Here is a 12927-nt window from a genome sequence, read left to right as displayed (position 1 = left end):
AAGCCAGCTTTCATGCTCGCACGTGAACTGAATCTGTCCATGGCATCAGAAAGCTATTAGACTCAAAAGTTACTAATGCACTGATCCCAATCTTTCAGCAGTATTGAACCATGATGTGCTCCTGGGCCACCTCCACCATGCCAGAACCTGCCACCTGGACTTGGCTCGGGTAAAATCCTTCCTGACTGATCCTTGTCCCTTGCTGGCATAACCCTGTTTCGAATCCATGGAAGCCCTGTCTGTCTGCCCCTGGGATCTTTCAAACCTTGTTTTTTAACAACCAGATCTTTCTGGTATTAGGTGAGAACCTAAAACTCAAGCAGCAACTAATACGAGCTACTGCAGGCCAAAATTCAGCTGCCCGCCTGCATGTTTTGGGTCTTATGGGATATTAGCAAAAAGTACCCGTTCTACAAACGGGTTCTGTAGACAGACATGACAACACTCTCATCAGTTGCGGTTCCGATTCACTTATCGATTGATGTGCTTTGCACCCTGAAGTAAACTGCATTGAGAATGGGCGCATGTGACTGACCGACATACGTCGGAGCCGATGTTGGGGGGAGGCGAGAGTTGGTTTGTTGCTGCATACTGAGACCTTCTGTGCTCTCTCACCACCTGTCAACTCACCTTGGCGTAGTGCATTTCATTGCAGTGCATTGTGGTGCAAATTTCTTGGAAAGCATGCATCCTAGGGCCTTGAAACATGGTTGATGTTTGTTCCTCGTGTCGAGACCGGTCCTTCTACGACCACTTTGATGTTGCGCCGATTTCAGGCAACCGTGTCATGTGTGAAGGTGCTGAAATCTGAGGAAAGGGTTGGGGTGTCCAAATCTCCTGTAGCCAGTAATGTCCGGATGGTCCTAACAGGTAACTATGCAAAATGTGGTGCAGAACGGTGAAACAGTGTGGAATTGTATAACGAACAACGCTGTCACAAATCCACACATTTTGACTTTTGCTGAAATGCAGGGAACGGGGTGGGGTAGTCCAAATGTCATGCAGGCAGCAATGTCCGAAGAGTCCTAACAGGTAACTATGCACAATTTGGTTCAGATTGGTGAAACAGTGTGGAATTGTATAAGGAACAATGCTTCACCAAGCCACAAACCCACAAACAAATGTTCACTTTTGCTGAAATCCGGGGAATGGGGTCAAGTGTCCAAAAGGCATGTAGCCGGTAATGGCCGGAGGGTCCTAACAGGTGACTATGCAAAATTTGGGGCAGATTGGTGAAACGGTATGGAATTTTATAAGGAACAACGCTTCGCCAAGCCACAAACCCACACATTTTCACTTTTATAAATATAGATTAGTGGGTATCCTGCAGGTCAACACAAGCAAGTATTTAAGATGAAAATTGTAGTGTCATTAACAAACCATATCACACCTGAAGAAATGTTTATGGACGTTTATGAGTCTCTTCAGCTGTAGGTGAGGAGGCGGTTTATGGGGGAGGGGGGCTGGTGGTGGGTTCTGAAGTGATGTTAACTGTATCTTCAACTGATAGCAAATTCACCTTCATCAATGACTCATCCTACCTCGGCCAGTGCAATGGGACGCCTAATAATGTTACATGTCGAACATGCAGTTTTTACCATACTAGAGTGGTGAGGGTAGACTTGTTTCTTTCTAGTATGGTAAAAACTGCATTAAAATTGGTTGGTAGTACCCCAGTTGTTGCAGGCAACAGTGTAAAAAGAGAATAAAACTGATAACTTGAATGACACAGAACTGGATTTTTTATAGTTAAAAGAATGGGCGCAGTAGCAGCAGTGTGCATCCGGGGATAGAGACCGGCCTGGCATTTGGAGACATACACTGTCATCATGTATACCCTGCGGTGGTGTTGCCATTAAATTTAGGGTGCATTTTATTATTGGTGGGTTGCAGGTGATGCAGGTGCAGATAGGGAAATAGTCTCAACAGTACTACCAACCATCCAATGACCAGCATGCACATTTAAACAATGCCTTGGTGCTCACAAAAGCATTGGTTTTTACTCTCCACATTTACCTATTCAAGAAGGAGGAACATTTTGATTCAAAAAGGGTGTGTATTCTCTGCAAAAGAAGCTATACAGATACATTCTTTCATTGTGCTCATATTATCAACTGCCATTTTTTAAATGTTGCAGGTTTACGTGTAATGATAGTCTTCCGTATATATTGAAATCATAATAAGAATGTTACAGTTGTCACACAAACACAATACCTTATCAAAACCTAGAAAAACCATATGAATAATTTTCTTATCGAAGGTTACTATTCCAAGATTGACAATCTAGTACACTCCTATTGTACTTAGAAATACACATATAAGAAAGGGGAAAAAGCACCATTGAGGGTTCCTGTCTGCAGTGAGTAAAATCAAAGTCATCTTGGGAACATAAGAATGGCTCTACAGCTTTATATTTGACGCATATGTGTGTGATAAATGGTATGTATACTTGAATCACTAATTGCGTAACAAAAAGCTGAGCGTGGTGCTCATCTTACTTTTCTACACCCGAACTATCATTAATGTGTTTGTAACCATGAACCATTCATATGCTATGTGGGAACTGGATGTGAAGATGGAGACATCTGTCCCTCCATTGGCCCTAAATGCCATTCTTCTGCTCCTTCCCAGATGTATCCAATAGAACCAGAATGCTAGAAGAGGAGGGGATGCGATAGCAAGCCAGCTCCAACTACACAAACAGCCGGTCAGAAAGCACAGTGAGCTAAGTGCTTGCCCCTGATATATGTGCGCAGCCTACTTTTTTCTGCCGAAAAATCTGCAAAAATCGGCAGTATTACCACAGCGGTAATTCCACCGGCAGTAATTCCACCGAAATCCCCAGTAAAGTCCTATGGACTCAAAATTAATGGGGACTAACACTGCCACCACCACTTGTAATCTGGTGGTAAATCCATGCAACCAAGTGGCTGTAACATTAATCCATTGGGCGCTATTCTGGAAGATTTACCGCCAGAATACCGCCCAACTCATAATGATGCCCATTGACTTAACTCAAAGTATCAACTGGAAATATTTAGAAAATATGAATTGTTCAGCCAGAATATTTTACCTTGATATAGGGTGTAAATTCGTTCAGAAAGTAGAATTAAGTAGAATTAAGTATTATTTTAAGTTTTGGATACATGGAATGTCCTGGCTCCAGAAGACTATCTTGCAGCATTCCTTAAGTGCACAGGTGGGGTCTTCAAGGTTGAAGATTGACTAGGAATGCAAACATTTGTCCACAAAAGCTTCAGTTTCAAATATTATGCAAAGTACATGTATGAAACGCTATCCGTTTCTGTGGATGGAGCCCTAATAATGGCGGTGCCGGCAGATGTCAAGTAGAGCACTTTGCGAAAGTGCAGCCTTAGTTCTGAAGCCAGGTATTTGTTGAGTTTATGTGTGCAGCACTTTTGCCATCACTTTTGTGCAGCAGCGACGGATGTAATGTGATTGCACGCACTCAGGGCCTGATTTACAAGTGATTTGCACTGGAAGAAAGGAGACGACGCCCATGGGCCGGCTTCTGCCTGATTCCCAAAGCATAAAAGTGCAGCAAGCATGGAGATGCCTGGAGCATCTCTAGGAGTCTCAAGTGCAGCAAGCATGGAGATGCCTGGAGCATCTTTAGGAGTCTCAAATGCAGCAAGCCTGGAGATGCCTGGAGCATCTTTAGGAGTCTCTCAAATGCAGCAAGCATGGAGATGCCTGGAGCATCTTTAGGAGTCTTTCAAATGCAGCAAGCATGGAGATGCCTGGAGCATCTTTAGGAGTCTCAAATGCAGCAAGCATGGAGATGCCTGGAGCATCTTTAGGAGTCTCAAATGCAGCAAGCTTGGAGATGCCTGGAGCATCTTTAGGAGTCTCAAATGCAGCAAGCATGGAGATGCCTGGAGCATCTTTAGGAGTCTCAAATGCAGCAAGCATGGAGATGCCTGGAGCATCTTTAGGAGTCTCAAATGCAACTAGCTTGGAGATGCCTGGAGCATCTTTAGGAGTCTCAAATGCAGCAAGCATGGAGATGCCTGGAGCATCTTTAGGAGTCTCAAATGAAGCAAGCATGGAGATGCCTGGAGCATCTTTAGGAGTCTCAAATGCAGCAAGCATGGAGATGCCTGGAGCATCTTTAGGAGTCTGAAGGGCAAATGCTGTGTCCATATATTACCTCTTCCGTCTCCTGATTTGCTCTGGTTTTAGGCTTTGTGAATCAGGTAGAGGGAGCAGGAGGAAATCTCAGGTTCTCAAGGGCGAGTGGAGGGCTAGCCCCATCCTCCTGCGGGTGAATGGTGAATGTATAGATGCACTCCAGATGCTTCCAAGCGACTGGACTGGCTAGCTGTGGGTGACTTGCACACAGCCAGACCTCCTGCAAGCAATTCCCCATTGAGAATCAGGAAGAATCTTTCATGCAAAAAAAGCAGACCCATTATCCTAAGGGCAATTTCGCCCTCACATATGCTGTTCCTTTCCTTTTATTGTGATTGATTTTTGTAAGTTATACCCAAGGAATAATGATTTTAACTGGTTGTTTTTTTTTACAGTGTAGATAAAATAGGTGGCACACCAACACAATACAATAAAAACATTGAACAGTCATCCGTGACTCTGGACCCCTTATGGATACAACTGATCAGTGCACACAACGACAACCGCACTCTAACCCCATATGACCCACACACCCAACACTAACACAAGCACACATCCAAGGCACTGGCAGGGACGTCATCTGACCAAAATGCTAGCGGAAGTGACATCACACGACCCTTGCCCCCTGATGACATCACATGAAGTGATGTCATTTGACCCCACCCTGAAGTGACATCACGGGAAGCGATGGAACACGACCGTTTACCCCTTTGCAAAACAGGAAGTGGCATTACATAGCATTGTTTCTAAGTACACTATGAAAAATATGGTTACAATATTACCGTAACGTGATAAACATTTCATACAAGAATTGATCACCATAAAAGATGCCATAATTGCAACTTGCGAAAAGCAAAATACATGGGGCCTCATTACGAGGTATGCCGGTAGCCATGCCACTATTGGCGGCATGGCTGCCGGCAAAACCGCATCCGTGTCCGTGTCCTCGGAATGAGGACTTACCGGACCATTCCGAGTTCGGTTGGCCCGGTAATTCCTCACTCGAGGACACGGACACGGTTCATCCCCATTCCCATTCAGCCCCCATAGGGCTGAATGGGAATGGGAGAGGGAGTAAACAACGGGCCATTACCAGATGGCCCGTTGTTTGCTCCCTCTTCCCCTCGCGGGACCCGGTATGCACGCCTGGTTTTCCCAGGTGTGCTTAACGTGTCCCGCGAGGGGTCCTCCTAGTGTGGCGGAACGGGTTGAACGGCGCCGCAGCCTTTTACGGCGCTGTTTAACCCGTTCCGCCAGGATCGTATTGAGGCCCCTAGTCCGAAATGGATGCTTATTCTGCTTTTTGGAGGGTTTTGTCTGCATTATGAATTTGAGGTGTTTAAGAAAAGATTAAATCAGTGACTCACCCCCTGAAGTGTGCCTGAAATAAAACTTTAATGAGTCTAGCAATTATTGTATGGAATTCCAGAAAGACAAATAACTCAAATAGTCACATGACATTTGCCAATTTGTAAAAAACTATTTTTTAGGGGTAGCAAGGGAGACCACAGGGGTATCAAGGAAGACCCCTGGCGTCCCCTAAAAAATGTCCCTGGGCACTGAGTCCTACCCATATGGTCAGAACAAGCGGGCCTCGAATCAAACCAACTCCCAAACACAAGACAACGCACACAAATGCCAGTACGTCCTGGTTCTGAACCTATCCTATCTTCCTATCCTCCCTAACATACCCCACCCTCTTGTCCTGCAGAGCCACGGGAGCGCATGAAGACTGCCCTCTGTGGTATCGGTGTGCGGTATAAACCAAAATAACATAACAACATGACATATTTACATTGTTGTTTCATGTTTTAGAATTAGATTCTGCGTGTTTGTTTTGAAAGTCCTGTTATTGAAATATAAACTAGATGACATTCTGAGAAGTTTCCTAGAGCTGGACTTGGATTTCTGCTATGCTTCACTTGGAGGGCTGTGACTCTGCTAAGGTTTGTTTGAAGGGTGCCCATGAAAAGTGCCTCGTTTATTTCCATCACCAGACATGTCCTGTAGGAGGTTTCACTGTGTTCCGCTCATGCGTGTTAACTCATTGGAGTCTTTCTTCCAGAAAGCAGAAGACTGAAGACCCTGGAGACCAAGGAGGAGCTGCAGCTTCCACTGAAGGGGGTCCGGCCTATGGGAACTCCAGGTGAGCCAATTGAAGCCATGTGCCCCATAGACTTCCCAGCTTCCTCATACCATTCCATACAATCAGCGCCGTATCCAGACTCTTTTAACTGCGGTGGCCCCTGAGGGGCACTGACTTATGCAGTTGTGGCAAGAAGTACGAGCACGCACACACACACACATAATGATCATAGTTTAGAGTAATAGGGTGGCCAATCATATTCCAGGGGTAGCACGTGCTACCTCAGGCCACTCCCTGGACACGCCTATGATTACAATATTGGGGTGGCCTACCTTCTGGGACAGGCCACTCCTACACAACTATTCCCACCACAGACTAACCCGTTCTAGAGTTTCTGCCCATGTACAAGCAGGAGTACCTGAGATAGAGAGAGAAGTCGGGCGTTAAGTGCGACATATATCACCCATTTAAAAAAAATTGATATCACGCTGTATGCCGGACTCTAGCTTCGAAGGGGTACAACGTTTATTCATCATCAGTGTTTTTTTAATGGGATTTTTGCTGAAATGTTTTTTCTCGAAAAACCCATCGAAGAATATAGGGGGTTGTCGGTAAGGGTATATAGGGGTTTGCTGGGGAGGGATAGTGTACAATTAATAGGGGAGAGTGGGGTTAGAGGAAACCCCCCTAAATAAAAATAAAGATTTTCGATTATTTTTTTCGAGAAAGAAATCAGCAAAAAAACGATTTAATAAAAACACAGTCGATGAATGAACATAGTACCCTCTAAGGCGTGGGACCAGGTCCGAGTATCGAACCTGTGCTGCTCAGTGTAGTATTGTTTCCAGGACAGGTTAATTGCCCCTGAGCTATCCTACTATGAGACAAAAGTTGCACCAGCCCTGAGTCTTTCCTTTGTGGTGGTGGTTTTCTCTTTCATGATTTTTGTCATTTTTTGTGAAATTAGAAACACGTGCAAAATTAAAATAGCTTTACATTAGATCATCCTGAGCTAGGTGCTGTGCATTTAAGGGCTCGAGAAAAGCTTGCCGGCTTGTGGATGATGGCGGGATAATGGTACAGATACCAGTGATAGGACTGACGCATAACACCCCTACCCAGTGATGGCTAGCAGTAGTGAGCCAAGACTGTGAGTACTGCTGAGTGTGAGGGGGCCATGCAAAGAGCTTCAAATACGTAGTGGTACCACAGGCCTCCCACAGGCTTCTTGAATGTGATTACTAGGGGCAGAGGGGAAAGACTGGGGATCAAAGGCGCCCTTAAAATTGTGCGCAGATAGAATTGTTGACATGAACTAGGGATTAGTGGCGGAATACGAATATCAAAGATGTGCAAAGAAAAGAAAATTCCTTTCTGGGTTCCAATTACAGGGTTAGCCTGAACGGGCAGCTGCAGTCAGGTGCTGAGGGCCTGGACACCTTACCTTTTGAAGGGACTGTACGACTTGTCTAAGAAGTGCGGTTGATGGACATGAATTGTGGCGCTGCACGCATTTCTCTACAAGCCTGCCACAGTATCGGTGGCTTAGCACTAGCTTCTCCTGGGCGGGCTGATATTCTTTCAGTGTGACAGGACCTGCATTTCTCTACAAGCCTGACACAGTATCGGTGGCTTAGCACTAGCTTCTCCTGGGCGGGCTGATATCTTTCAGTGTGACAGGACCTGCATTTCTCTACAAGCCTGCCACAGTATCGGTGGCTTAGCACTAGCTTCTCCTGGGCGGGCTGATATTCTTTCAGTGTTACAGGACCTGCATTTCTCTACAAGCCTGCCACAGTATCGGTGGCTTAGCACTAGCTTCTCCTGGGCGGGCTGATATTGTTTCAGTGTGACAGGACCTGCATTTCTCTACAAGCCTGCCACAGTATCGGTGGCTTAGCACTAGCTTCTCCTGGGCGGGCTGATATTGTTTCAGTGTGACAGGACCTGCATTTCTCTACAAGCCTGCCACAGTATCGGTGGCTTAGCACTAGCTTCTCCTGGGCGTGCTGATATTGTTTCAGTGTGACAGGACCTGCATTTCTCTACAAGCCTGCCACAGTATCGGTGGCTTAGCACTAGCTTCTCCTGGGCGGGCTGATATTGTTTCAGTGTGACAGGACCTGCATTTCTCTACAAGCCTGCCACAGTATCGGTGGCTTAGCACTAGCTTCTCCTGGGCGGGCTGATATTGTTTCAGTGTGACAGGACCTGCATTTCTCTACAAGCCTGCCACAGTATCGGTGGCTTAGCACTAGCTTCTCCTGGGCGGGCTGATATTGTTTCAGTGTGACAGGACCTGCATTTCTCTACAAGCCTGCCACAGTATCGGTGGCTTAGCACTAGCTTCTCCTGGGCGGGCTGATAGTCTTTCAGTGTGACAGGACCTGCATTTCTCTACAAGCCTGCCACAGTATCGGTGGCTTAGCACTAGCTTCTCCTGGGCGGGCTGATACTCTTTCAGTGTGACAGGACCTGCATTTCTCTACAAGCCTGCCACAGTATCGGTGGCTTAGAACTAGCTTCTCCTGGGCGGGCTGATACTCTTTCAGTGTTACAGGACCTGATTTCTCTACAAGCCTGCCACAGTATTGGTGGCTTAGAACTAGCTTCTCCTGAGCGGGCTGATATTCTTTCAATGTGACAGAACCAGTGGTCGAAGTGTACGAAAAGAAGTGGTGTAACTATGTTCCCTGCTGGCCTGCCCCTGCTCCCCACAAACCGCATCGCCACGCCCCCTCCCATGCGCAATCCAAACCCCCCAAAAAATAAACCTGGTATTTTCGGGAATCTTCAGTGCAGTGCAAGTTTCAACTTCTTCCTACACTTTTATTTTAAAACAAAATCATTCCGGAACAGTTTATTTTTAAAATAGAAGTGCAGGAACAGTACAACTTTTTAGTAGAGGAGCACCGCTCCCAACCGCTCCCACCCACTTCGATCACTGGACAGGACCTGCATTTCTCATGATGCCAGCTGTACCTTTAATGTCAAAGCACCACATACTGGCAGCTGGCTTCGTATAACTCCATCAGGCAACTGCGGCAATTCCCAATATGGCTGCTTACCAGCGGGCATGCTATCACTTTATAGAGCATTGCCAGCATTGCCCATTCCCAGCAGCAAGAAACACGTTTTTGGCTATGGTTGTCAGTTTCACAAGAATCACGTTTTTGGCTATGGTTGCAGTTTCACAAGAATCACGTTTTTGGCTAGGGTTGTCAGTTTCACAAGAATCACGTTTTTGGCTAGGGGTGCCAGTTTCACAAGAATCACGTTTTTGGCTATGGTTGCCAGTTTCACAAGAATCACGTTTTTGGCTAGGGTTGTCAGTTTCACAAGAATCACGTTTTTGGCTAGGGTTGCCAGTTTCACAAGAATCACGTTTTTGGCTATGGTTGCCAGTTTCACAAGAATCACGTTTTTGGCTATGGTTGCCAGTTTCACAAAAATCATGTTTTTGGCTAGGGTTGCCAGTTTCACAAGAATCACGTTTTTGGCTATGGTTGCCAGTTTCACAAGAATCACGTTTTTGGCTAGGGTTGTCAGTTTCACACGAATCACGTTTTTGGCTGTGGTTGCCAGTTTCACAAGAATCACGTTTTTGGCTAGGGTTGTCAGTTTCACAAGAATCACGTTTTTGGCTAGGGTTGCCAGTTTCACAAGAATCACGTTTTTGGCTATGGTTGCCAGTTTCACAAGAATCACGTTTTTGGCTAGGGTTGTCAGTTTCACACGAATCACGTTTTTGGCTATGGTTGCCAGTTTCACAAGAATCACGTTTTTGGCTATGGTTGCCAGTTTCACAAGAATCACGTTTTTGGCTAGGGTTGCCAGTTTCACAAGAATCACGTTTTTGGCTATGGTTGCCAGTTTCACAAGAATCACGTTTTTGGCTAGGGTTGTCAGTTTCACAAGAATCACGTTTTTGGCTAGGGTTGCCAGTTTCACAAGAATCACGTTTTTGGCTATGGTTACCAGTTTCACAAGAATCACGTTTTTGGCTAGGGTTGCCAGTTTCACAAGAATCACGTTTTTGGCTATGGTTGCCAGTTTCACAAGAATCATGTTTTTGGCTAGGGTTGTCAGTTTCACAAGAATCATGTTTTTGGCTATGGTTGCCAGTTTCACAAGAATCACGTTTTTGGCTATGGTTGCCAGTTTCACAAGAATCATGTTTTTGGCTAGGGTTGTCAGTTTCACAAGAATCATGTTTTTGGCTATGGTTGTCAGTTTCACAAGACTCATGTTTTTGGCCAGGGTTGTCAGTTTCACCAGTCGGGGCATATGCTGGATTGGAAGACATTTCGATTTTGGTAATGTCAATGGGGGAGTTCTGTTTCTGTTCCCACTGTTAAGAATAGTGTACTCTCTAAATGTCACTACCATTCCTTTATTGTAGTAAACATGTAGCGCAAGTAAGGCAGGTTAGCACTGTGTTGATTTCATCCAAGCACTGATAGGTTGAACTAGGACCTATTTAAATATCATTTCATGAAAGCAGAATGCCCCAGGGAGAACTATCCCACTGTGAGTACACCAGTTGCAAATCATTGAGTCAATGACTGCGGGTCAGCTTGCATTTCTATAAAAAGAGTTACATGCGTGAATGGGCGATATCAATGGCTTTTGAGTAGTTTATGAATTGGCGAGGAGGGGTGCAGTAGCTCGGGCATACTGAGGCACTGAGGTAACCAGTCAGCTTGGTCGACCAACACTTGAAAGGTCACAAATAGAGAGTGTTTTTCCAGTCTGTCTTCATCATTCAAGTAATACCTCAACTGAGCTTAAGAAAAAAGGAATTGTTTACATCAGAGGTCGATGGCCTTGGGGGTGGAAAGAGAGAAAGAAAGTCTGCTCTTGGGCTGTTTGAAATAGAATTCCTTTTAGATGGGGCTGTGTGCGAGTATTTAATCGAATGTTAGTATCACTCGCTTGACTACACGATTTTTCATGGGCACTGTGATTTCTTTTTGTGGCTTAGCTAGAAGGGGACATTTCTGGACCTCAAACCCCCCAAACTACTTTCCAATTCTGGATACGGACAGATGCCGAAAAGCCAAACGGCTTCGTCAAGATTTGAACATTTCCCACCCGCTGTGTTAGCTTTGTCATGACCACTCTTCTATGACCACTCTTCTGTGACCACTTTCTGGGCACCAGCCAGGCCACTCCAAGGGATGGAACAGTAGATATGAATTATTTTAGATTCGTTGCTTTATCATATGGTAAACCAGGAATTATGAATGTATTCTCTGACGTTATGATGATGGATAATTTTGTAAAGGTTTTAATTAAACCAAATACAAATAAAATAATAAAACAATTATAAGATCAGGCATCTAGGAAAATACACACATACATCTCTGAAGGAGGGTGCAGTGTCTGCATTTCTCAGCAAGGCAGCTGTACTTTTAATGGGGCAGTATCTGCACTTCGCAGCATGGCTGCTACACTTTCAATGGCACGGTATCTGCACTTCACAGCATGGCTGCTACACTTTCAATGGCACGGTATGCTGCTACACTTTCAATGGCACGGTATCTGCACTTCACAGCATGGCTGCTACACTTTCAATGGCACGGTATCTGCACTTCACAGCATGGCTGCTACACTTTCAATGGCACAGTATCTGCACTTCACAGCATGGCTGCTACACTTTCAACGGCACGTTATCTGTACTTCACAGCATGGCTGCTATACTTTCAATGGCACAGTACCAGCACTTCACAGCATGACTGCTACACTTTCAATGGCACAGTACCTGCACTTCACAGCGTGGCTGCTACACTTTCAATGGCACCGTATCTGCACTTCACAGCATGGCTGCTACACTTTCAATGGCACAGTACCTGCACTTCACAGTATGGCTGCTACACTTTCAATGGCACGGTACTACACTTTCAATGGCACGGTATCTGCACTTCACAGCATGGCTGCTGCACTTTCAATGGCACGGTATGCTGCTACACTTTCAATGGCACGGTATCTGCACTTCACAGCATGGCTGCTACACTTTCAATGGCACGGTATCTGCACTTCACAGCATGGCTGCTACACTTTCAATGGCACAGTATCTGCACTTCACAGCATGGCTGCTACACTTTCAATGGCACGTTATCTGTACTTCACAGCATGGCTGCTATACTTTCAATGGCACAGTACCAGCACTTCACAGCATGACTGCTACACTTTCAATGGCACAGTACCTGCACTTCACAGCGTGGCTGCTACACTTTCAATGGCACGGTATCTGCACTTCACAGCATGGCTGCTACACTTTCAATGGCACAGTACCTGCACTTCAGAGCATGGCTGCTACACTTTCAATGGCACGGTACTACACTTTCAATGGCACGGTATCTGCACTTCAGAGCATGGCTGCTACACGTTCAATGGCACAGTACCGGCACTTCACAGCATGGCAGCGACACTTTCAATAGCACAGTACCTGCACTTCACAGCATGGCTGCTACACTTTCAATGGCACCCAGCACTTCACAGCATGGCTGCGACACTTTCAATGGCACGGTACCTGCACGTCACAGCATGGCTGCTACACTTTCAATGGCACGGTATCTGCACTTCTCAGCATGGCTGCTACACTTTAAATGGCACGGTCCCTGCACTTCACAACATGGCTGCTACAGTTTCAATGGCACGGTAGTACACTTTCAATGGTACGGTAT

The 12927-nt window shown here is 45.7% G+C and overlaps 1 protein-coding gene across 1 annotated transcript in view; it reads left to right on the top strand.

Annotated features, from left to right (window-relative positions):
• The window catches only part of LOC138566264 (uncharacterized), a 171688-nt gene that overhangs the window by 127367 nt on the left and 31394 nt on the right, over positions 1-12927 (top strand). The window contains exon 2 of the mRNA XM_069643351.1: positions 6218-6298. Coding sequence (XP_069499452.1) covers positions 6218-6298 — 81 coding nt within the window. The remainder of the gene's footprint in view (positions 1-6217; positions 6299-12927) is intronic.

This window comes from Ambystoma mexicanum, chromosome 2p (genome assembly GCF_040938575.1).
Source record: "Ambystoma mexicanum isolate Mex_15411 chromosome 2p, UKY_AmexF1_1, whole genome shotgun sequence".
Lineage (NCBI taxonomy): Eukaryota > Metazoa > Chordata > Amphibia > Caudata > Ambystomatidae > Ambystoma > Ambystoma mexicanum.
The sequence above is the reverse complement of the archived record's forward strand: the minus strand, read 5'-3'. Positions and strand labels throughout refer to the sequence as shown.